The following is a 27,142-nucleotide window of genomic DNA, read 5'->3' on the forward strand; positions in this document are numbered from 1 at the left end:
TCAGCTCTGCTGTGCCAGGACCAGAGCGGGGGGCTGGGGCAGGACGGGGCGGGGCCGCCCCTCGGCAGACGCCTCCACATCACACTCCTCTTTCTCCTCGTCGGGCGTCTGCTGTCCTCCGAAATCCCCGATTTGGTCCGTGGAGTTTGCCAGCGAGGTCTCGCCCTCCTCCTGAACACGCTCCCTTTCCATCTCAACGTCTTCCCCCTTAACAAATTCTACTTTTATGACCTTAGACTCCACTTTTTCGGGGTCTTCCTCCTCCTCCCCCGACTGCGATACCTCCGTCTCGCTTCTCTCGCTTTCGCCGCACTCCGTTTTAACCGTTTCCTCCTCGTTCTTCACTTCTGCCGTCGCTTTCCCCCCTCCCTCTCCTCTCTCCGTCTCAGTCCTCTGGGGACCGGCCTCAGACGGCGGAGGAAGGGATTTCCCCAAGCTGTCCCCATTTAGGTCCTCCTCCAGCTTCACCCGGAAAGGCGGCAAGCCCAGCAGGAAGGCCCGGATCCTGCTGGGGGAGCTCAGGTCCGCGGGCTCTTCCTGGGTCTTCATCTCCGCGCCTCGTCCTCCTCCTCCACCTCCTCCTCCTCCTGCACTCGCTCCAGAGCCGGACCTCCCGCCCAGGCTGAAGTCCTCGGCCCTCCGCTCCGGAGAGCCGACCCTGGGCCTCTTGGACGAGGGCTGAGCGGCGCTGCCGTTCGTCGTCGCCTCCCTCGGCTCCGGGTCGTCCGACGGGGGTCTTTTGGCCGTGAAGCGCTTGCTGAGGTTGAGAGGCAGGGCCTGTTCGGGCGGGGGGGTGATGGGGGAGCAGGGGGGCTTGGCGCTCAGGTCCTGGGACAGAACCTCGGAGAGCCGGCGGGTGAAGGACTGGAGCTGAACCGATCCCAGACGAGTCCTCATCAGCTGGCGGACTTGGACGCTGCAGTCCAGGTCCAGCGGGAGCACCCGGAGAGGGGGCAGAGACGGCCGGGGTCTCCCCTCCCGACCGCCTCCTCTCTGGGCGCCTTCGTCCACGTGACACCACGAGCACCTGTGGTGGTGGTGGTGGGGGGGGTGGGGCTGAGGCTGGGGCTGATCACTGCTGGGAACGGGGGTATCCGGGCCCCCGCTTTTGGGCTGGAGGGCGTAGACGGCGGGGTGGTGCTGCGCCGGGTCTTGAGGCGTCAGCGCCGGGCTTTCCGAGCCTCTGTGCAGGATCAGCCGGTTCCTAAACACAGCCATGGGACACATGCCTTTGGTGGGGCTGAACCCGCCCACAGACCCCCCCACGAAGTGCCTGGGCACCGCGGACAGGAGCGCACCGCCGGGAGACGGAGGCTGGGTCAGGGAATCCCCCTTCTCCTGCTTCACCTCTCGGCCTGGTTTGGGCTGGAAGGGGAGGAAGGGGGCGGACATGGGGGAGAGGTCCGGGGTGAGGGGCATGTTGGCCGGGAGCGAGGCGGGGTGGACGGGCGGGGGGGAGGGGCTCCGCACGGGCTGCTGCACCTGGGGGACGACAGCAAGGAGCGGTCAGAAAATACCAGGAGAAGAAAACAAGGGTCAAGCAGTGTGACTGGAAATGTTCTTCACTCCACAGCTCTCACACACACACACACACACACACAGATGTTACACTCACACTCTTTGACCCCTGGAAGATCGACTGACCAACTGAGTAAATCAACTGATTGATGATTGCTTTTACAGCTGATGTTTATATTACTGTGGATATCTGTATTGATGTTAGGCATGTCTGGTCATGAGGTAACTGTTTACAGTCTGGATTTCCCCTCGTCTTATCTCATCATGTCTGCTGTGTTTACCAGCTGCTGTGTGACAACCGTACTTCCCCTCAGGGATCAATACATGATCGTCAAGTGTGGATTGTTTTTTTTTGCTTGTGGTTCACCAGCAAAACATTGGGAAATTGTTTCACAAGTTGCAGCAATTTTGTCAGTAAGTGAAGAGTTTCATACTACAAATGCTATAGAACCACTTTTAGAAGAAATTACCCAAAATTGATCTACCCAATAGTTTAAAAAAAAAATGTAGAATTCCATCCACAAAAATATCTGTATTTGGTGGGTGAAGCTTGTAAAATAGCTTTTTACTTTAATGTTTTTCAGTGAGATTTAATTGGATGTCAGCAACATTTTTGTAAACGTGGATGTAAACTTTTTCACATGGTGGATCTCTCATTTTGGAGATAAACTTTTCCAATGTGGCTATCGCAAGCAGAGAAGGAAAACATCTGACTTTCCTGTGGCTTGATTTGGACATTTTCTGTGCAATAATTGGTCAAAAACCGCAATCTATGTATTTGACCGTTTCATGCAGAAACATTGCAGCAACCTGGCAAAATCTCAAATTCTCACAAACATTGTGAGTGTTGGTTTGATTTGCATCAGTTCTTGTGTGCTTTATAATGGTTTTGTGTTTTTATTATGTGTTTTTTTTACTGTACACCATGTCTGCAAAGTAAGTTTTTTCCTTCCGGGACAGTGAGGTGTGCAGCGGTGACGTACCGTGTGCTGGCTGGCTCTGGCGGGCGGAGCGGCTGCGGTCTTGGCTTTCGCCTGCTGCTGAGCCAGCAGTTTGGCCTGAGCGATCAGAGTGGCCTTGTTGCGTTTTCCCGGCGGCCGGCCTCTGCCTCTCTTCACCACCACCGTGCCGTCCGGGTTGACCACCTGCTGGGAGGGAGGCGGCGACACACACAAGAAAGGGGTTTTTAATCTTTATTTATCCAGGATTTATTTATCCAGGAGGTAGTTTTACACCTCCAGGAGGTTCGGCAGTAAATTGTGGCATCCTAGAGCCATCGTCTTCTGTATCTGACCTCAGACCTCAGCACTGATCAGACCTACGCCAGCATATCTGCAGGTTTTACAAAGGCAAATTTAAGACTTTAATGCTACCTGGAACTGAATTTAAGACCACTTGAAAAACACAAAATAAAGAAACAAAGCTGGCAAAACCAGCCTGTTTCCAAATAAACACAGCAAATTTAAGTTGAAAATTTCTTTGAAAAGTTGGCCAGAATAAGGACACAAGGAAATTAATAGTTAAGTCATATTGAGTCTTTAGTAAAGCAGATATGATGCATATTGCGCTACTAACACTGTTCTGTATTAATCTAAGAGTGGACATGCAGCGCTAAGACACCAAAGAAGAAATATGAACCTCTAACAGCTGAATTTAAGACATTTAATATTTTTTGTAGCAGCCGATTTCAATATCTCCACATGCCGATTCCAATATTTCAATATTTCCACATACAGACGCCAAACATGTTCACACCGCGTTTTCTTGAATTAGGCTACTTGATTTACTCAGTTTGTTGATGCTGGTTGATGATGATGTATGGAGTAGCAGGTGAGGTTTCAGGTGAGGTTTCAATGTAACATAAAAAAAGCCTTCCACAAGGTTTAAATAAAAAACTGAAATAGGCCTTTTCAGTATGATAAGAAGTAAATCAAATAACATGAAAAGTAACGAAAATAACAAAACAGAGGTTACATTATTTCCAATTTGTTTCACGGTTGAAAACTGCTGCGCTCTCTGAGTCCACCTGGACCAATCAGCTCACTTCCTATATTATACTTCCTGTTTGTGTGTCTGGTGGAAACAGAGACTGAGGCACCAGGTGATGCTGTTCCTCTCAACTGTATAAAGAAAGAAATGTCTCTTAACACCCCGTATGCTTACACTCCCCGCCCCGACACTTACAGCAGCAGGAGGAGGAGGCGGGGTTACGATCTTCTTCTCCTTGGCTCTGGGTCCTGGTCTCCTGCCCCTCGGAAGCGGTTTCCTTCCCCGTATCCCTCTGGCTTTGGGAGTCGAGGGGATTTCTGGGGCTTTGAGTTCTGATCCTCCTGCTCTGACGTGCTCTTCATAAGGCAGCATCAGCCTGGCACACACACACACACACACACACACACACACACAGATACAGAGGGTTTACTTTACTCTCTTTTAGCCCAAATACAAAATAAAAAACAAGTTCACACCTGGGGTTTGCCTTCTCTGCTCTGAACCACAGTGGAAACATTTGTGTTTTCCACTTTGTTGACTTTTTGTATTTGGTTAATTTAGGTTCACACTGAATGAACCAGGGCTTGTAAACAAAAGTCACATTTATTGGACAGAGCTTTGGTGACCTTTGGTGAACTTTTGACCTCACACCAAAACCTAAAACCCGACCTTTTCCCGCTGATGTTTTAGATCTCTGAAACATTTTCTGATATCAAACTCCACTGTAGCTGCTGGAAACATCTCACGTTGTTTACATCCGGCCAGTTATCCACAGGAATAAGAGAAATACAACAAAATGGGCCTAGAAATGCAAAGCTCATCGCCAATATGTGTTTTTTTAAAAGTGATAAATCCTCTTCCACCCTGCCGGTCCCACCGGTTAGGTCGGCTGCTCCGTCTTGTGCGTTGTTCTGCTTCCTTGTGTTTGTCTTTCTGCTCTTCTGTCTTACATCAGTCTGTTCATCATTCTTTATTATGCATTTTAATTCTTTATTCTTATACACATTGTGTTTTCATTTGTTTTTTCTCTTATCTTTCCTGTATGTATTATCTAATGTCTTATACCTTGTGTAAAGCACTTTGAATTGCCTTTGTGTACGAAATGTGCTACATAAAAATCTAAATATAAAAAATAAATAAATAAACTTGGAAAAAAGGAAATGACTGGTTGCTCTATATTGTCAAACTAGGATTAAAAATGTATCGGGTGCTCTTGGAAAACGGGGGAAAAAAAAAAAAGAGTGCTACAAACAAAAGGACAGTCCAGGCACTCCAAATATACAAATATAACCACGAGGAAGAAAATACTTAAAAAGCCTTTATTGTAGGCTTTTTTTTAATGATTTAGCCACTACAATAAAGGCTTTTTAAGTATTTTCTTCCTTGTGGTTATATTTGTATATTTGGAGTGCCTGGACTGTCCTTTTGTTTGTAGCACAAATAAATAAACTTCTACTTGTTCTACAGTTCATTGTTGATCAGTTCGATCTAGTGAGGCTCCTTCTCTGTAAAGCCCCTTCAGACATGCTTGTGATAAACGGCTGGAGAAATAAATGAACTTGAACACGTTCTGCGGCCGAGCTTCGTTCAAACCCACAGAACTTTATTTTAAATTCTAGTCCAGATCCCAAGGTTTCTAAAGATACCAAACATGTCAGGCTGAATTACAGGAATATGTGTAGAAAATGATGCACAAGACATCTAGATTTTTTTTAATTTGATGTAATGCTGCAGCCATATAAAATGCCATCTTGGGTTTGAATATTTCACTCAATATAAGCAGCTATAATATGGAAAAAATGTCCAACTTTGAAGCTACTCAAGGGGAAATTTAAGGGGAAAGTCAGAGTTTCCGGGTGGATTTCTCAGGAAAGTCAGAGTGTTTTTGGGTGGATTTCTCAGTAAAGTCAGAGTGTTTTTGGGTGGATTTCTCAATAAAGTCAGAGTCAGAGTGTTTTTGGGTGGATTTCTCAGTAAAGTCAGAGTGTTTTTGGGTGGATTTCTCAATAAAGTCAGAGTCAGAGTGTTTTTGGGTGGATTTCTCAGTAAAGTCAGAGTGTTTTTGGGTGGATTTCTTAGTAAAGTCAGAGTCAGAGTGTTTTTGGGTGGATTTCTCAGTAAAGTCAGACTTCAGAGTGTTTTTGGGTGGGTTTCTCAGGAAAGTCAGAGTCAGAGTGTTTTTGGGTGGGTTTCTCAGGAAAGTCAGACTTCAGAGTGTTTTTGGGTGGGTTTCTCAGTAAAGTCAGAGTTCAGAGTGTTTTTGGGTGGGTTTCTCTGGGCTCGGCTGTGTGGTCTGACCTCTCATAGTGTCTCCTGGTGCAGGTGGCGGCGCTGGTGCTGCCGGGACAGCCGCCCAGCTCGTTATACACCACCTTCCACAGCCGCTCCGACGTCACCTGCAACACACACAAGACCCACAGCGTCACACACAGGCCGAGGGAAACACACACACACACACACACACACTCAAGACAAGACCAGTACCGCAGCATGAAGTGTGTGTGTGTGTTCCTGTAAGTGAGGTCATTTTGGCCGGTCGTCACTTCTTCATGGGGCTGTTCTAGGGTTCGGACTTGCTTTTAGGGTTAAGGTTAAGAGTTAGGATTAGGTTAAGGTTAAGGTAAGGGTTAAAGGTTAAAGGTTAAGGCATGTACTGGTGTTTCTACTCGTTCTATTTCCTGTACAGGATTTCTATCCGTTGCACCCAGAAGCTCGTGTGATGCTCTCGCTTTGTGTTGCTTCTGGGTTTCTCAGATTAGAAGATAGGGAATGAACTGAGTCAATGGTGTGTGTGTGTGTGTGTGTGTGTGTGTGTGTGTGTGTGTGTGTGTGCGTGTGTGTGTGTGTGTGTGGAGCAGAGGGTTTAAGCCACTTGCAAAACACATTTCACAACACATCATGAAATACTGCAAGCTATTATTACTCTGTTGTTTTTGACACGAGTCCAATGATTGTGTAACATCACTCTGTATCTATATCTATATCTATGCTACACAAGGCCTTCGGGTGATATAACACTCCCCTCTGGCGGCCATATTGGAGGTCCACAGCGGCCCAAAGTTATAACACAACACGCGGTTCATTTCAGCTGTTTTTGACTGGGGAACTGATCATTTCATCACTGATCCATCCGATTGATTTCGCGATGATGTCAGTATTTGGTATATAACATGGGCGGGGTTTACGATGCAGCGGTTGCAAAATGAAAATCTAAAAATAAAGTGTAAACAACCGAACAAATAAAAGGATCCACCGGTCGACCTCCCCCGGCAGCTGCTGTACGGTGACGCCGCTTCTGACACTGAAGGCATCTGACACTCGATTTCTATTTGTATACAGCAACATATATTTAGACTCTGCATCTCGCAGTGTGGCGATGGGACGTCCAGCAGCGTCTCCTCCGCTCCACATGAGCTCCTGCACTTCCTTAAGCTACACCAATAAAGTTTATTATTAGTATTGTTGTGTGTGTGTGTGTGTGTGTGTGTGTGTGTGTCAGCTGGCATAAGTGTCAGTGTCCCTTGTGGGTTTGCTGCACCTGGCTGACTGATCGTGATATTAGAGAGACTCTGATGGTAAAGTGATTGACACTCACCTTTTCATAGCCTCCGAGCCGTTTGACCACAGAATACATGAGGAAGAGGTCGACTGAGAACAGAGAGCACACACACACACACACACTATAAACACAAGTTCCAATACAGCGGGGGTTATGATGCAGCGGTGGGACGAGCCGACACACACCGGGACAAATACAATGTGGATAGAAGTGCAAATTAGTCAAATTCGTAGTGGGAGCAGCTGGCTTCAGGCTGCAATTTGGGAATGAAAAACAAATGCTGCGTCTTTCTGCTTGACTTGATCACATGATGGGAAACGACAGATCTGGACAAATACTTTCAGCTGAATCTGTGAACTACTCGGAGGTGCGCTTGATTTATCTAGTCAGCGAGACACTTCACCTGCTAGATAAGACATAAGACACGAGTCAAGCCCTCCTCCTGTTTTTCTCAGTTACACGAAATGTATTTGACTGCTACTTTCCTCAAGCCCGGTAAATTAGATGAGGTTAGATGAAACTTTATTGACGTGTATATCAGAACAACGGAGAATAGGAGCACAACTCTGTAATGATTTCAACCGCCATGTGTTTAAATAAACGGCACATTTATTTTTCTGCACCTGCTGGCAAACTGTGGTGCCAGGCATTCGCTACCAGCAGCAAACGGGCTGTGAAGATGGTTTTGATACAGAGACGATCGGGGAACGAGTCGAGCAGGAGTTCTGAGCCGCTGCCATCCCGATCTTAACAGAGTGCCAGCTGCTGGACTCGTTTCATACTTTAATCTTTTTTCCTGAGCAAAATAAAAATGTTTTTTTTAGGAATTTTCCCCCAAAGAATTTAGAGCGATCGGTTTTTCAAAGCACAGGAGTTTGTTTCCCTCCGGCTCCCTTCGTCCTGGACGATCGGAGAGAAACAAAAACGCAGAAAATCCAGGAGTAAATACACTCAAAATGCACTGAAGATCTGTTCAGAGACACATTTGACCAAATTAACAAAGTAGTATAAATGCAATCAGTCTTCAATCCACATTTAGGAACTACATAAAGCGAAGTAAACTTCTTCTTCTTGTAATGGAAGTAAACTAAGTAAACTAGCAGCCTTCTCCTCTGCAGTCGCCTACAGTATGCATATTGTCTAAGACGATCTCTTCCTCTGAAAAATAAGAAAAAGTGCAACAAAAAACCCCGTTTCTGAGCACTTGCCATCTCTAGGACGAATGAGGGGACGTGACGTGCGTGAAAATTTCAGTTTTGCGAGGGAAAGAGAAATCCGATCATTTCAAGCATTTTAATCCGAGCACTTTAACACCAGGTGTGAATGTAATCCAGCTAAAAGGTATCTGGACCCAATCCAGGTACGGGATGCAGGTTAATGCCAGGTGGAGAGGAGCCTCTGAGATGCAAATTCATGTCTGCAGAGGTCAGAGGTCAGAGGTCAGCCAGGTGTTACAGAGATCGAACCGATGATCTTCTCCTTCCAGTTCCAAACTGTCATGAACGCTCTATTGGACTAGACATTAACAGAAGGAAAAAAAAACCAAAACATATGTGGACTTGCGTGACTCACTCTTCTTGAAGCCGAGGTTGGGCACCTTGTGGATGGGCGAGCCGTGGCGCTCCATGAAGCCGTAGAGCTGATCCAGGAACAGCTGCTCCTCGGGATGGGGGAGCCAGCTCCCCTCGCAGCCCATCTCCACGCTGCCCATCACGTTCTCCTGCAGGGGGGGGGGGGAACGGGACAGCGTTAAGGCCCTGGAAGTGTCTGATGTGTGTTTTTAACACGGGACGCTTGTTTTCTATCCGTCCCGACGCGCTCTGACAGCAGCAGGCCGCGTCAAACCACCCAGCAAACATTTAGACGTTGAATAGATGTTGATACGACGATCTGCACCAACGCTGAAAACCTAAACACAGCGCAAAAATTAAAGTCTGTAGTCGTTCGTAGCTGCTGCCTGCAACATTTAGTGAAATCAGGACTGAAATATCTTCCTGGTATCAGTTTCCAAAGCTGTTCTCATATGAATTTTAACTGTGCCATAATATTATATTGTGAACATTTTGTGCTGGTTTGGGTTGACGCTGAACCATCTGTCAAACGCTCGTCTCCATGAAATGGGTTTGACTGTGGAGCGCCAACAGAAGACAAAAACGGCTCCGTTCTGTGAGGTTTTTGGCAACGCAGTGACCACTGACCCATTTCAAGATGAAAAGACTTTCGATGACTGCAAAGTAAGTGGAAAGAGTGCTAGAAAGTCCTACTCAAGCAGAAGTACTGTTAGTTTGCTGCTATTTTACTGAAGTAGAAGTACTGGAGTAAAAATCTACTGAAGTAAAAGTAAAAAGTGTCTCATTTTAAAATGTGCTGAGGGTAAAAGTTCCTGAGTCTCTAGAAGCATCATTAGATTCATATTTACATGTAGAATCATCAGTTTTAGGGCAGTTGCCATATATGTGCGGCCATAATGAACTTTTGTCCCGGGACCTGAGAGGCTTCTAGATGCTCTGAGTTTACTTCTTCGTTCACAATTTTCACATACAACACACACACACACACACACACACACACACACACACACACACACACACACACACACACACTTAACCTTAAAAAAGTACCACTTGTAGGCAGCTTGTAAGAAATCCCTGAAATAAGAATGACTGTTAAAAACACTTCCTGGAACCGTGGAGAAATGTTTTAAAGAACTGTAAAAACGAGTTAAAGAGGGCAAACCTTCATCCTCTCTATCCAGGACTCTGATTGGCCGGAGGTGGGAGAGTCTTTGCTGTCGCGGCCTCTCTTCTTGCGAGGTCGTCCCCGCAGACTGAGAGACGGACATCCTGCCGCAAAACAAACAAACAAACAAACAAACGATCAGATAAATTAAAATAGGAAAGCAAGCAAGATGTGCTAGCAGGAAATTACTTGGACATTTGTTCTGAAATGTTAAAATATGCGTGACTTTAAAACTGCACATTAGTCTGCCGTGGCTTCAATGCAAATATATATATTTGCATTGAAGCCACGGCACTCTAATGTCATTCTATACTGCGTTCCATATGTACACTTGCACTTCTGGACTGCCAGCTTTAGAGGAAAAACAAATATATGTATTTTGCATATATCCAGAATATTTTGCATATTTTGCATATATCCAGAAGTGCAAGTGATATTTGCAGTTGGTGATGAGACAAAAATCGCCGTCACACGCAGGCCGAGATGCATTAAAAGCGTCTCATCATGGCGGCGTTTAGCCAAAACACAAAGATCTTCCTTTAAATCTGATGATTTTGTACAGTAAATAAAGCGGTGTATGACAGTAAATAAGCTCTGAAAAAACAATAATAAGTAAAGTGGTCTTGATGTAATGAGATACTTTACTGATCTCTGTAGGTGATTCAGAGAGTGGCGCAAATTTAATTCTACTTCTAGAAATACAACCAACACTAAGTTTTTATAAAACTAGACTCCTAAATCAGTCGGCAGAGCTCCGGTGTGTCCAGCAGGTGGCAGTGTTTCCCAGAGCGCTCACACTTCACAAGCCAGGGAGTGATGTGTTGGTTTTTACTTCATGACAATAGTTAAGTTTATACAGAAATTAACTCCAATCACGGCCAAATAGGCAACATGATCTCCCATGTAATCACGGATCAATAAATCTATCCGTCCATTTATATATGCCTCTAAAAAATATTCAACATTCACGAAAAGAAACTGAGATGTGCTTCTGATCCGTTACTCTTATTATATTTTACATTAAAATATCACCATGCTGGATACTGGAATAATAAAACTGCTTTGTCATTAGCTTCTTTGGCTTGACAACAAGCTGAAATGTGTTGCGACTCGCTCCTCTTCATCCATCTTTGAGCTGCTGACATTTTTTTTTAACTCCAATAGGTGTATATTGATTTTGTGCATATTTGTTTTTATTCCAAAACAGAGAACGGGCCAGAAAGTCAGTTTTAAAAAACCAGAAAGCGGCTGGTGAAGTAATCGCTGAGTCATTGGTATTGATCAACAACCCTTTCATTCCCAGCGGATATATTGCGCAATATGGGGCAGTAAAAATCAGACTTACTGCCTCTTTAAATTATGGCAGCACTTCTCAAACCTTTACATAAGCCCCCCCCTGACCCCCCCGCTGTGGACTGGAGGAAACTCACTGAACTGCCACCAGAAGCTGGTGTTGCTCTCCAGGGTGGGGTGGGTGAAGGTGTCCCTGCAGTACAGCACCCGGGTGTCGGGCAGCGCCACCCTGATGCCCCCCAGCGCCAGCAGGTGGGGGTCCTGCGGCCCCGGCGGCCCCGCCCCGTCCTGGATGCGTCTCTGCAGGGAGCGGAAGCGGCAGTACTGCGGGAAGCTGAGCACCTTGACGCCCTGCGGCTCCGCTGGCCCGTCTGCAGGGACCACACAACGGATCAATACACCGCATGCTGCGATACACCCATACAAATATACACCCATACAAATATACACCCATACAAATATACACCCATACAAATATACACCCATACAAATATACACCCATACAAATATACACCCATACAAATATACAGACATGCACATGCTGACAACACACCAGTACATACACATTTGGAATTTCACATTAGCTTACACTCTCTCGTTTTCGAAATCAGTTTGGTTTAGGGCAAAGTGATTCTTAAAATTGCTGACTTAAAGTATTAATTTTATAATGATATGAAACAGAGAAAAGCAAACAAATCTCAGCATTTGTGAAGCTGTAATCAACAAGTATTTGGTATTTTTACTTGATAAGTGACTAAAATTATTATAATTTCGATGATCGGTTAATTTTCTGTCAATTAAACAACAGAATTGTTTCAAGACTAATTTGGGGTCCCTTCTTCTTTTTTTCAATGTTAAAACCCTTGCAGTGTGCTGTGTGTGTGTGTGTGTGTGTGTGTGTGTGTGTGTGTGTGTGTGTGTGTGTGTGTGTGTGTCTCACTGTCGGTCTTGTCCCGGAGCGGCTCGCTGCTCCTGTCCGGAGGCTTGTGGAGGCCGTCGGTCCCGCCGCTCCTCCAGCCCGCCGGCTCCGGACACGCCCACCGGACCAGGTCCTCCACCTGCACCACCATCTTCCTGGACACCGCCAGCACCTCGTCCTGAACACACACACACACACACACACACACACACAAAAGCATTATATGAAGAGGTTAATTCCGTAATTAGCTGTTTGATCGATATGGGTTTTTGAAGGCCAATACTTTTGGATTGAAGCTGCCAATATCTGATATTTTGTGCTGATATTCTTTAAATTTGACCATTTTCACGCTAAAACAATCCAAAAAGTTTACAAGGATTCAGTTTTTTATTCCCCATTTTTGACTTGATGCATGACGAGAAGACTTGAGACTTGACTTGACCTTTGATGACTTGAAAAGGTTTCTAAAGTCTTGACAAAAGTAGAACAGCAAGTCAAGTCAGAACAAATCAAGAGTCCAGTATCAATTTAATATCTTAAAGAAAACTAAATATCTAGGACTTTTCAATGCAATATGGTTTTAATAGGATAAAAACTTGGTAAGAGCATCATGAGTTTGATTTCTATAATCAGTTTCAACTTCAATAAATTCAATCATTCCATACAAATTCAGAAAACAGAATTTAAATTCAGTCGTCTGCTGGAACAAATCTCATCACTTTCAATCTGAGTCATTTACACAAACACAAGATCTCAAGTCAAGACTTTAGAAACCTTTTCAAGTCGTCAAAGTACAAGTCAGAGTCGAGTCCCAAGTCACCAGAACCCAAGTCAAGTCAAGTCTCAAGTCTTCTCTTCATGCATCAAGTCTCAAGCTATTAAAACTGTGACTCGACTCTGACTCCAAGTCATGTGACTCGAGTCCCCACCTCTGGCTCTACCTGTTGAACTATTACCTGCTCATTAATTTTCAAGCATGTGCTGCACCACCCACACACACACACACACACACACACACACAAACCAAGTGTAAATAAACACACGCCAAATTTTCTTAAAAGGAGAAGTGTCCTCGTCAGCTGGGGATTTGCTCAAACAGCCTTGACATTTACATGCGGACACAAAAAGAGCCGGCACAACATGAGATAACGTCGCCCCTGGTCAAATGAGGTGCGACCGCATTTTTCCAGCCAACAGCCTGCAGAGTGTGTGTGTGTGTGTGAGCGGCCCGGAAGAAGCTCTGCCTGCTTTTCCACAGCAAGGCCGGGCCATGCTGGGCCGCTGGTGGCTGATTCTCACTGCTGGCAACGAGAGGGAAGAAAGGGAATCACTGGAACCTGGAAGAGTGTTGTTCCAAAATTAGATTCCCTTCATTTGAAAAAGTGACTCCTAACTGACTGATTACAATTAAAATGCTGTAGTGCTTGTTAGAGGACTAGTAGGCTTCAGCCCTCTGTTGTTCAAACCACAACATTTAGGGAACTTCAGGGAATATTTGTCTTCCAATATGACTGCGTAACACATTAGAAATGAACTATTCATGTAGCTGTGGGGTAAAAGTCGACCTGTGGAGTGAACCTCCTCCTCTTCCCCACCTCCTTCCTCTTCTCAGGCGGTTTAATGTGTCGCCGCGTCAGAAATAAACTAACAAACTTATCCGACTCGCTGCAAGTCGCTCCGGATCAGAGCGTCAGCTAAAACGTCTAAAATGTCACATCTAAAAACGTAATCTAATCTAACCTCAAACAGGAAAAAAAAAACAAGACATCAGCTCCTCTCTCTGTGCCTCTTTTGCTCTTGTTGATAAAAACATCTCCCACATGCCTGCAGTGTAAATGACGAAGCCCCGGTTCACCCAGTTTGGCCCCCGCAGCCATACTGCAACTTAAGCTTGTGAGATCTCCTCCCATTCCAGTTTGTCAGCTGTGACAGCGATCCTGCTCAGTCCTCCAGGCAGAGACCGAGCCCAAACCAAACCGACCCAACCCCCAAACCTGGAGCTCTATATGAGGATCCTTCACATTCCTGCTGCATCTGCAACCGCAGCGATCGGCTCCGACTTTATTAACGCTGCGAGGGCCGGCGGACGAGGCCAAGGCAGCCGTCGACCGGAGGAAATCAGAGATCAATTTTAACGATCGCTTCCTTGTGTGATTTTGAAAAATGTTACAGCACTGGTTTGTACAGGAAGAGGCTCCAGGAGAAGAGTTGAGAGTGGAGAGGCGTTTTTTTTTTAAAGCTGCCGTTTTGAATTTTGAGTCGAAACGTGTCACGCCAAGCCTTTCTAGCGATAATAAACAAAGTATAGGTTGTGTATCATAAATTAGCTGACCATACTTTACTTCTGTTATTGTATTTTGTGAAGTTTTTATGGCCCGTTTACAATCCCCTCGGGTGTTTTAAACCAACTCAGCATGTCAAATCTGCTGTTAATATTATCAAATGTTACATGATTTTTCCGCTCAAATTAATAAAACCTAACAAAATAAAAAGGTTTATGGGTAGCAGAGGGAGGTCAAAGTTGTGGGGAAGTGCGGCGGAGCGGTTAGGAAACCAGAGAGGCTCTTATACAAGACTTTACTAAAAAGACAATGGAAACAAATAGAAATTAGATATCATGAGTTTTGTTCCTCCTGTAAAATGACTGATGGCACGACATTAAAATTGATACTTTTCAAGCATAACAGGTAACTTAAGCCCTCGGTTGACAAAATGATCGCTCTTTTACAGACTGGATCCTCTAGATTTTTAGAGTTATTACATGACGAATTTTCTTTTGTATAATAAATATTAGAATATTGGAAATTAACTCTTCATATACAGAAACACAGCAATGATTCCTGTAAAAAACGAAAACTTCACAAGCCTCATTTCTCCATCAGGGAAAATAAAACCCTATATGAAGACTTTCTGCAGTGGAATATCGAAGTTGAAAATGTGGAAAATCTGGTTTCACAGCGGTCATAAGATTTACATTTGGGTAATACATTAGTCCGTCTCCCAGAGGATCCTCATGCGAAGCGGAGCTGCAGCCTGCATGTGAACTGTGCTAATCAGAAACATTCAGCAGGCGGGACGCTGCAGCTGGCGGGACGCTGCAGCTGACGGGACGCTGCAGCTGGCGCTTCTTCACTTATTAATGGGAAATCATACTTTGACTTCTGTTATTGTTTTTTTGTTGTTGTTGTTTTTTAAACTTACTTTCACGGCATTTAGCTGATGCTCCTATCCAGAATAAGCAGATCACCAAAATTATTTTTAAAAAAATCTGAGCCGTAGAGCACCAGAAAAAAATATGTTCATGTTTTTCCTTGAATGTTGATGTATAATAGAGCTGAGAAGAGGAGGAACAGATTTTTTTTTCTTTAAAGAATGAGTGGACAAATGAATGAAAGATCAAAAAAAACATTACGGTATATTAGATCAAAATGATTCGTCCTCATATTGATTTTGATTCAATTAAAGAATTACCCATCAAGAATGAATTCACACTGACAATGAATGATCATTTTAACACCAAAAGAATGAATGAATTACGTAATAGACATAAATGATCTATCAAGAATAAATGAATAAATAATATGCTAATAATGAATAAAAGGAATGAATGACCCAGTATCTAAGTAAGTCTCTCTGGATAAAACCGTCAACTAAATACCTAGAATGTAAATGTAAATAAGTAAATGACTGAAATACCATATGAATGAATGAAATATTACATAAATGAATGAGTATATGAATGGATAAGTGGATACATGAATCAAATACCGTTGTATAAATAGAATGAACGACTCACTGAATGAAAGAGGAGGCAGCGGCCCTGTGCCCTTTGACCCTTGCACACACACACATACACACACACACACACCCATCCCCCATCCCCCACCCACCTCTCCATGCTCCCTGGTGCGGCCCTTGGGTGTGTCCTCGGGGAGGAAGTAGAGTCTGGCGCTGGCCAGCAGGTGGCGCTGCGCCTGGTCCTCCCACAGTAAAGTCACCTGACACGGGGGGAAAAACAGAGAAGAACGCAAAGATACCTTTAAGTCATGATGAAACGGCATTTTGAGAGCATCTTACTTCCTTAATGTGATGCATTTCCTGTTGAAACAGGATGTTGGGCGGGAGCTGAAAGAGTAAGGACACGTGTTTTAATTAGATTGAAGTTAGGAAGAGAAACAGTTTTATTTGATGGGAGGGGCGGGACTGTTCAAAAATCTGTGATGTTTTATTGGTTGGAATTTTTTATGTCACCTCCTGGTACACAATGATGTCACCACTAAAGATTTTCTGTTTTCCAGGAAGTAAAAATAGTGAGATTTGGATATAAAAACACACAATTTTTTTTTTTTTTGGCAGAAATTGTGAAAGAGGTGTATGATATGATAGAATGAGCTAAAAAGAGGAAAAAGTCAGTTTCATTTCAGCGTGACTTTAACCCTTTTCCTGAATACAGAGGCTTTGTAGTTGTGTTGCAAATCTCCAAACAACCTCCTAAGTCTATTTTTGGTGATTTTCATGTTTTAACTCAGTTTGAAGGATCACATGAGAAAGTTCGCTGACCCCTTGGGCTTCTGAAACCCTTTCAAACCCAGTTGGATAAACAGCGATGTACAACGACTGGGCTACAGAGAGGGAGATACCTGAAAGAGATTGCTGTGGTGTGTAAATGTGGGGAGTGTGGATACAGGGATGAAACACCAAAGAAGCAGGAAATAGTGGAGGAAACACAAAGGAAAACAGGAAATGTCCGACAGAAATGGGAATATTGTGTCAAGAAAGGGAGAAATCCTGAATAAATAAATTAGAACCCCTGCAGAAAGCACAAAACCAGATCTGCAACCACGTATTCATCCGCCACGCAGTTATTTTTAGCTGTACAAAGTCTCCCATCACCCACCACCTTCACTTCTCATCTAAACAGGGAAAGTAGTCCCTGATGGTTCAAAACAGTATCATCATCATATGTCAAATTTAACAATCTCCTACACAGAAAAAACAAAGAATAAAGTGGAAAACCAGGAGGAAAGGTTTGCAGAAGTTTAGATGCTGCTGCTTTGAGTGGAGCAGCGTAACAGGCAGCCAATCAGGAGCCTGTTTGATACAGAGACGTTGTTTTTGCTTTGATTCGATTGGCTCACGGTCAGAGAGAGTGTACGGTGGCCGGCAGGGACAAAGTTTGAGAACAGGCGAAGACCAAAACCCAATTACTGGCGACTTTTATTGATTTATCCACTAAAAGGCAAATTTTACCGGCATTTGGCGCTCGGTGGATGTTAATTTCAGACTCTGCTCCTGAGGGTTTCTTTGTCTCCTCCACACAGTTTCTATTTTTTCTCTTTTTCCAATAAAGAAAAACAAAAAAAGTCCCTTCAGATCCTTCATTTAAACCAATCATTGTCAATACAACAATATCAGCCCAAATTACAATTCAATCTAATTAAAACACGTGTCCTTACTCTTTCAGCTCGCGACCTAAATTGACTAAATTTAGCCTTGCCGTGGGATGCAGGCTCAATAAATACTGTTACTCTACTACAGCTCATGTGGAGACCCAGGAGAAGAAGGCCCATGACCCATTTTGGCTTCAATCCACAGTTTCATAAACATTGATTTACAACATAGTTTCAGTTTGGTTTAATAAAAACACAGGAGAAAAAAAAATGTACTTGTTTGCAGAGATGAGAGAGAAAAAAACCCAGGGCGCTTATAAAAACATCTCACCTCCAAACACATAAATAAAAAGAAACTGAAAATGTCTCGACTCAGCTCTTAGAGGGGGATCCGTGACATTTTGAAATTCATCTTTCATACGACGCGATGCGGCTAGCGAGCGACTCTCGGTTTCAAGGAGCGATCCTAAGAATACTAACAAGCCGTTTCTGTTGAATCTGAGGGACACGGTGGTTTGAAGACATGTACAAACTTCTCTCCCACAATGTGACAAGTGTCTGGTGAAGACCAACAACAACAATTCAAAATGTCAGAGTATCACTTTTCATCCGGTGGCTCTCAACCATGTGCCTCCGTAACCCAGGAGAAGTTTCCTCTCCGGCCAAACACTACAGCAGCTGATTTCACCAATTTAGCAAAAAGTTCAACTACGAAGCGAAATGAGCTGCGGTAGTGCTGACAAACCCGGAGGCTCTTGGGTCTCGATGACTTGAGGACCGCCGCTTTAACCCGACCCGGACCCAGATAAGCCCCCCCCCCCCCCCCCCCCCCCCCCCCCCCCCCAAGTGACAGAAGTCTCACCTCAGCGATGCACACCGGTTCCTGCGGTCCACAGCGGACGAAGTAAAACTCGCCCAGCCTCCAGACCTGCAGCGGGCCGCCGGGCCGCGCTCGGCTGCTCACCGACTTGTAGAAGGCATAGCCGCCTCGCAGGCAGGAGGGAGCACCCAACCACTGGCGGACAGGGAGACAAGAGGACATGTGAAGGTGGGACACAGTGAGGAGGAGATGTTATGGTTCCTGTGGAGCTCAGTGGGTAAGCATGGCACCAACATGGTCAGGGTTAGGGGTTTAACTCCCGGTGTAGCTCAATACTGGAGTTTTAGTTCTACAAACGTTTCTCGGAGGCAGAGTATCACAAGTATCTGTGATATCGCAAGTATCACAGTTTTTCTCGCTAAGTAATGTTAGACTGAAGCCCTGTGAAAAAGCAAACGGGTAAGAGAGGAGGAAGCTAATATCATGAAGCCTAGCGCTCTGCTGCTAACTGAAAAAAATACAATCTGTCCATACTAAGTTATCTAAGTAAGCTAGTTAGCTGCTGACCTTCCAACATCATGATGCCATGGTCATGAATGAATGAATGAATGAATGAATGAATGAATGAAAACAGCAGTACCCATGGGTTTCAATTAAGAATGCTAACCATGCTAATATGCCACTTTGAAAGATAGCTGCAGGAAAACTGGAAGTTTTTCCCCTATAATTTGAAAATTCCCTGGTGAAAAAAAATAGCTAATTAAACTGTAAATGTGTGTGTTGTATGGAGTCAATATTCTCCTCACTAGATTCCCATCAATTCACCAGAACTCAACTTTTCCTGCTGAGTAAATTTACTGAAAGCAAGACGACAACAACATCCTGTCTGGCGTCTGACCATGAAGCTACACCATCTTGTAGGAAGGCAACATTTCCACATGTCTAGCAGGGCAGGATATTGTAATATATTAAACAACTTAGAGAGGAAATGTTAAAAATTAACTGAGAATATCTAGCATGGCAGAGGCATATCTCAGCCACCGATAACCAACCACTCAATACAACAGTGTGACGCCTCCTATTACCAAACTGATGTTGGTGTAGTGACGCATGCTATGAAGTGAGTGATCAAAAGTAAACGTCATTATGGAAAAAACACTGAAGTTATTCAATATTTGTAGATCTTTGCCTGCAAAATATTGACATTTGAGAAAGGAATCATCTAGACTACTGAAGGGTTGAGTCATGAAATTCTGACTTTTTTTCCCCCTTTCCTTCTCATAACCAATAAATTATATCATTACATAAATATTTTTTATGTTGGAATGAAACCTTTCACTTCTCCCTGTATTTCATCAGTTTCATTTCTGAAATAGACAATCACAGTTCTTTTCCAAGTTAACTTTTTTTTTTTTTTTTTAAGTTTCTGACCATAAAAACAGATGAATGAGTAATTACAAACACAAAAAAAAGCAACTAACTTCTTGCAGTGATTTCACAAAAAACACAGCAGTCTTATTGAACACTGCTCTGCAAAGGAAAATAAAACACTACTTATTTACTAGATTTTTATGGTCACAGCATGTCCATGACTAGATTTTTTTTTTTCATATATAAAAAGTATAGTATACACTACCAGTCAAAAGTTTGGACACACCACATTTTTCTTTATTTTTACTATTTTCCACATTTTAGAATAATAGTAAAGACATCAAAACTGTGAAATAACACAAATGGAATCATGCGGTGACCAAAAAAGTGTTAAACAAATCAAAACTATCTTATATTTTAGATTCTTTAAAGTAGCCGCCCTTTGCCTTGATGGAAAGGCAAAAGGCTTTGGAAAGAAATTCATACATAGGATCAACTTCACTATTTATATTTGACTAAGAAACACATTTCAAGCATTTAAGCAGAAGCCTTTAGATCAAAATGGCTTTAAGAGAATGAAAAACAGAACATTCAATCAGGTGGGTCCAGACTTTTGACTGGTAGAGTATACACACCCGACTAAACAATATAGCATCCACTTCTGTACCAACAATACTTTTAGTGGGACAAGAGGTAAACAATGACGTCATTTTCTCAGTTGCAGGTACGGCTCAACAATGTAATCATGACCAGAAAAAAAAGAAAAGTTATTTTGGTATTAATGGGAGGGGGTAAACTATTAGAAATGAATGAAAGTTGCCCGACCCAACAATGAAAATCTCTCTCTCTCTCTCCCTGGAATTACAACTTCAGCGAGAAAACCAAATGCTGGAAAATTGAAAGTCACTACATTTTCAGAGGAAGACAAGTTGCCTGGACTGGACACACATCCACATGACACAAATTAGCGCCGTCATGGAGTAACACAGCGGCTGCATGGCCTCGCTGCGTCAGATCTGCTGCTTTTACTCCGCTTTACCCTGTTCTACTCTGCCGTTTAACATGTACTCCGGCACGGCTGCACAATATGGAGGACATAGGAAGAGTCCACTTCCTGAATGCTATACAGCCACTTTCAAAAGGAAATCATGATTCAATATATCTAAAATATAGAGAGGTTGCGGTTTAGTTAAGTGTTTATTTTGACCTGATACTGCCTGATATTCTTTAAAAAGTACCCTAATATGTTGTTTTAATCGTCCCCATGTGATGACATCAGGGCCTTGTGGGATATCTCAGACTTTTCTGGTCTGATTTTGACAAAACTTGGAGCAGTGATGCATCTTTGCACTGTGTTCCAGGGATTTTAAAACATTACACCAATTGGCCAAATAGGGACGCTATAATTAAAGGTCAACATTTAAAACGTTGACAGGCTATACTTACACACTACTATTCTGATTTGGATGAAACTTGGAGGGACGATGCTTCTTGTTGCTTTTATTGCCACTTTTCTATTCTTTCTCGTTGTGAACAAAAACCTCAGATCATATTGCAGCTGAAGAGCGTCATTCCAACATTATAAAATGACTGATGGCACAAGACTAAAACTTTTTTTTTTTTTAAGAAGGATAGCGGGCTACCAAAGTCCTTGGTTGACAAAAAGATAACACCTACACACATTACATTACAGGGCAAAAGGGCTGGAGCTGCTCACAGTGAAATTGGCATTAAAAAATGGCATTGAAGAGATTTTTATTTTATTGCCCAGCCACACATAAAGAATTTGTAAGAATATCTTTATATAACTAGGTTTTTTTGACCTAGTAAGAGGGTATTCTTTATCCTCTTAGATAACACGAAGAAAAATGACAAAATCGAAAAATCTTTCTGACCAAAATTGAAGTAACAGTTTTTTCCTCTGTAGGACAGTTTACAGCCTGGATCCTCCTTATGTTACAGATCTTGAATGATGCACTTCAGGTCTTGTTTTATTCCCCCCCAGATGAACATAAAGGATTTGGAAATGCACTTCTCAGTTATTTTGACAGACACTGTGAATGCAATGTGACTTGATACAGCTGCACTTCCACACACACACTGCAGAGGTTTTGTGAACTTTCAGCTGTCAGAGCATCACAGCATCCAGTTTTCTTCCTTTTCATGTGATTTAAAAAGACGTGTCATGATGTTTGACAGAGCGCCTGAATACATTTCGCTGCACTTTTAATTTTCAAGTTGCGATTGGTTTTTGTTGTTTAGGTATGATGGAGGAAAACAACAGCGGACCAAATCAGAGTTGTAACTTGTCTATTTCAGGGAGTCGTCATAATATACTGAGCAGTGTCTACATCTCGTTGAATGTGTTTAAGCACCGCAGAGGAAAGAAATCTGATGTTTGAGTGTTATCCTTGATACGTCTGAGCGGTATGTACGTTTCTAACATGCGGTTTAATAAACTGAACTAAGAAAAGGCCTTCAGCAGCCTTACAGCCGCTTTACTGAAGGAACAGTTTGAACCAATCTCCTTGAATTGAGCGAGAGAGAAAATGATTATTCTCACAGTTTCACTCACTGATGTTTTGTGAAACGGTCAATATTTCTGACGATTTTTTTCCATTATGCAATACCAAAAACAATAAAATATGAAGGGTTTCATTTATATACAAGCATTCAGAAAAAAATTAAAGCAATATTTCAAAAATAGAGATATGATTCGACCCTCAAGAATGTTAGTGTTTGGCAGGTGAATGTCTACCAGCAAGCATGAGGTTTATTTTTGTTGCAGTAGTCATTTTGTAACAGCAGGTTCTCCTTTTTCCCCAAAATGGTGGATGATGTCTCATTTCGCACAAAACGCTCCTCACACTGTTCAAGCCAATACTGACGCTTTATTTAATCTACAGCTCTGGTTTGTGTGTGACTCCCCTTGTGTTTACAGGCCGCTGCTGCGCACAGCGAGGCAAAACTAGTAGCTGAATCTAATGAGAAAACATCCAGGAGGAGCACTTGATTCGTCTTATCTTGCAAGAGGTTTATGTGCGCTATCGAGGCTGTTTACACGGCTGGAACGATAAACCAAGCACACCTTCAAGTATAGTTCAAATATTTGAAGGCCAATTCAGCTTCTGTACTGCTGCTGGGTGAATACAGCGGCTCCAATTTGGGCGTTTTGAATTATTGAATGATTTCAGGAGCCTCCGGTCGGTGAAAGCCATTCAAACTCCACTGTGGCATCAATCCGAAATGAAGGCCGATTTTCCCTAACTTTTTTTGGAGATACAAGGTTTTTCATCCAGCAGAGGTGATGCGATTATTTAATTCCTCAGTACCAGACATGGCTCGGCTTTAACAGAAAACACACTCTCCTCCACTGGAGATCCTTATATTCCTCCAGTCTGCATGATAATCTGACTGTCTCTGTCTGGACGCCAGGCTCAGGGAAACACACTGTTTCTGTTGCCATTTTGGGTCCTGAGCCACAGCTTAAGAAACCAGACTCTATATTAATCTGCTTAGCTACAAACATTACTCATGACACCACGGGTCTGCAGGCCGGTGCGACTTACATTTCTGTACAACCGAAGCCTGATAGATCCCGTTTCTGTCTCTTTGGAGCATTAACCTCACTGGGTGTTGTGCCTTCTGTCATTATGTGCAAATAAACTCAATTATAAATCACGTAAAACATAACTAGGCAGACGGCAAAGAGACACATGCACCAGGCTTATTATCCACATGAAATAATAGGCCTAGTGTATAGACTCAGGGTGTGGTTGGCTTTACAGCTGCAATCTATTTAGCTGCGATAGATTGGGATTCACAAAATAAATGCGTATATTTATAGAGATTCTCCTCAGTCTCTTCCTGTACCAAAATAGTACCAACGGACGTCTCTTTGAATACAAATTTTCTACGATAACCGTTCATTCCCAGCCGGCCGTCCTGCAGCCAGCAGGCGGCTCCGCTCCTGTTGCCCCTCATGTCAAATTCTCAAATTCTCACTCCTGTGTTTCCTCCCCACCCCCACCCACCCATCACCCCCCCCACCCCCACCCATCAGCCACCCATTAACCACCCCCCTCCCCCACCCGCTGGAGCTCTGCAGACCAGCCACAGCAGTCCTATAATCAATTTTAGAGGGATCCTGCATAAGTATCACAGCAAAACTACAAACTATATAGGAATATTGCTGTGATACAAAGGAGATTAAAAAAACACCATAATGTACAATAAGGTCACTTTAAACTCACTGTTGATTACAACAGACACACTGTAAATCCCTATAACAATATTAAAGGAATATTATAGTGATGTAAAGTGAGATAAACTCACTATTGAGTGCCAAAGACACACTATAAGCCCCTATAGGAATATTATAGCACTACTATAATGACACTATACTATACAATACAATACAATACTATACTATAACTTACTATTGATTACCACAGACACACTATAAGCCCCTATAGGAATATTATAGCACTATTATAGTGAGACTATACTATACAATACAATGCTATACTATAACTTACTATTGATTACCACAGACACACTATAAGTCTCTATAGGAATATTTTAGAAATATTAGATAGATAGATAGATAGATAGATAGATAGATAGATAGATAGATAGATAGATAGAGTAGTAAGTAAGAAAGATAAGGTCACCACAGACACACTGTAACACCCTATAGCAACATTGTAGGAATATTATAGTGATACCATAGGAGAAAAAATGCTTTAAAGTAACATAAGGCCACTGTAGACACACTGTAAGCCCCTGCAGGAATATTATAATTGTATTTAACCTTTATTTTACCAGGTTGTCTCATTGAGATGCAATCTCTTTTTCAAGAGAGACCGGTCCAAGAAATAATAATGACACTACAGGAGATGAAAAAATACTATAACTCACTCCAAACTCACTATTGATTGATACAGACACACTATGAGTCCCTACAGTATAATTATTGAAATATTAAAGTGATAAAACATACCATAAAGTAAGATAAAGTCACTACTGAGTACCATAGACACACTATAAGCCCATATGGTAATAGGCCTATTATACAAATATTATAGTGAAACATGGGAGATAAAACATACCAAAAAGTAAGATAAAGTCACTATTGTGTACCAGAGACACACTGTAATAGTCATATTAGAAATATTATAGGACTATTATAGGAATATTATAATGATACATAGGAGGTAAAATATACCATAAGGTCACTATTGAGTATCATAGACACACTGTAAGCCCCTACAGGAATATTATAGGAATATTATAGTGATACCATAGGAGAAAAAATACTTTAAAGTAAGATAAGGTCACTATAGACACTGTAGGAATATTGTGATGATACTAGGAGATGAGAAAAATACTATAACATACTGCAAACTCACTACTGATTACAGTAGTGAGTTATAGTAACATTATACAAATATTATAGGACTATAGTGATACAGAGGAGACAAAAACATACCATAAAGTAAGATAAGGTCACTATTGAGTACCATAGACACACTGTAAGCCCCTATAGGAATATTATAATAATACTATAGGAGAGAAATATACCATAAAGTAAGATTAAGTCACTATTTACTACCATAGACACACTATAAGTCCCTATAGTAATATTTTAGATATATTATAGGACTATTATAGTGATACATAGGAGATAAAACACACCGTAAAGTAAGATGAAGTCACTCTTCAGTACCATAGACACACTGTAAGCCCCTGTAGGAATATTATAATAATACTATAGGAGAGAAATATACCATAAAGTAAGATTAAGTCACTATTTACTACCATAGACACACTATAAGTCCCTATAGTAATATTTTAGATATATTATAGGACTATTATAGTGATACATAGGAGATTAAACACACCATAAAGTAAGATGAAGTCACTCTTCAGTACCATAGACACAGTGTAAGCCCCTATAGGAATATCATAGGAGTATTATAGAGCATTTTTTGTGTTTTTTCTTGGGGGAGGGACAGCTGAAGCTCTGGTTCAGCCTAGCGGTGGAAACGAGGCAGGGCTCAGCAGAAAAAAAAAAAAAAAAAAAAGAAAAAAAAAAAAGCCACATAATATAATATGAGGCAGGACTGAGGCAGCCTCTGTCTAAATGTGAATATAGAGTTTAAGATGGAAACCCTAATCTGCACCCTGCCTACGTCAGTTCTCGTGATATTTCTGGAAAATGCAGTGAGATTTTACACAGTTTCAGCACGGAAGGGAAGAAAGAAAAATGACGAATTATTATTAATAAAAAATAATAAAGAAGAATAAAAAATGCCTCCTGAAAAATAAAACAAAAATATAACACAAACCTATAGCACTGACCTTGGATATATCCTGTTATTCAGAAAAACACACAAGTTCAGCAGTGAAAACCCCCCCAAGGCTGCAGGAATTTATTATTCCAACAGAGGCATTATGAAAATATAGAGCCACAACTGGAATAGAAAATATTTCCCACAGCACATATGGCAGATTTGTGTGAAAACAGAGACTTGTGCTGAACATATGCCTCATATTTCGACTGCAGCCACTCTGCCCTGTCTGTCCTCTGGATGTTTCCTCATACAGTCAGCACTAATCCTCGCTATTTCAAGTACAAAAACTACACATTTCCCCCCCAACCGCAATATTAACATTCCTCCTTAAGCTGGGTGGCAATTATGCCGGAGACAAAATGTCGGGGGATTTGATAATAATATCAATATGCTTCACATTACAGCCAATACTACTCCTGCTCCACCTATCCACTCGAATATATTTCAATCTTTAATATCGCGTCGGTGTAAAAATTAATTTTCTCCGCTGAAATCAAATTTTTCGCGTCGCAGCGACGCGGTGTCGCCTCGGCAGAAAAAGGCTGAATAAAAGTTTCCTGATATTAAAGCCCAGCGAATGGCCAGAATATCAATTTGATTGAATGTGTTAATGTGGGTGGGGGTTGGTAGCCAGAGGAGAAGCTGAGACTGTCGACACGACACACAAAGAAATTAATCATTAACATGGCGAAAATATCAGAAATATTAAAGTGGAATTAAAATGCGGTGTCTCGGATATAACCCGCAGCGGCGGTGCGGTGCCGCCGCCGTGTCTTTCTGCCACAAACACACAAATATCAGCCGAATATTTTCCACCTCTGGAAAAGTTGAGCCTGGTTGAATAAAGTTGTAATTGCAGTCAGAGCAACTCTCCGGGCTCGGTTGATATGGGAAAACAATCAATACGACAAGCTGAAACTAAATGAAATAAAAGCCGAGCCGAGCTCCAGCTCACAGCGACACACGGTGCGGTTATTTCCCCATCAACAGGTCAGACAGCGGAACGACCAAGTCACACAAATCGGCATTTATTTGGAAATAATATCGGCTTTACCTGTATTGCATTGTGCTCCATTGCAGTCCTGCATTCCCTCTCTGAGGCCCCTCTCCGGTTTCACCGCCGGGACTCGCCGACACACAAACAAACGCACCAGAAGAAAAAAAAAAGCCTCCTTTTTTAGTGGAAAT

At 42.6% G+C, this 27,142-nt stretch overlaps 1 protein-coding gene across 1 annotated transcript; it reads right to left on the reverse strand.

Moving 5' to 3' along the window:
* Window positions 1-27,121, reverse strand: LOC139910169 (uncharacterized). The gene is made up of 12 exons (XM_078286691.1): window positions 27,009-27,121; window positions 18,270-18,422; window positions 15,908-16,015; window positions 12,039-12,195; window positions 11,236-11,469; window positions 9,803-9,909; window positions 8,639-8,786; window positions 7,103-7,155; window positions 5,806-5,903; window positions 3,703-3,883; window positions 2,502-2,663; window positions 1-1,482 (listed from the first exon to the last, which is right to left on the reverse strand). The coding sequence occupies exons 1-12, from the start codon at window positions 27,027-27,029 to the stop codon at window positions 1-3; spliced, it is 2,904 nt and encodes a 967-aa protein (XP_078142817.1). The 5' UTR covers window positions 27,030-27,121.
* Between the last annotated feature and the right edge of the window lie 21 nt (window positions 27,122-27,142).

Source organism: Centroberyx gerrardi, chromosome 11 (genome assembly GCF_048128805.1).
Source record: "Centroberyx gerrardi isolate f3 chromosome 11, fCenGer3.hap1.cur.20231027, whole genome shotgun sequence".
NCBI classification, from domain to species: domain Eukaryota; kingdom Metazoa; phylum Chordata; class Actinopteri; order Beryciformes; family Berycidae; genus Centroberyx; species Centroberyx gerrardi.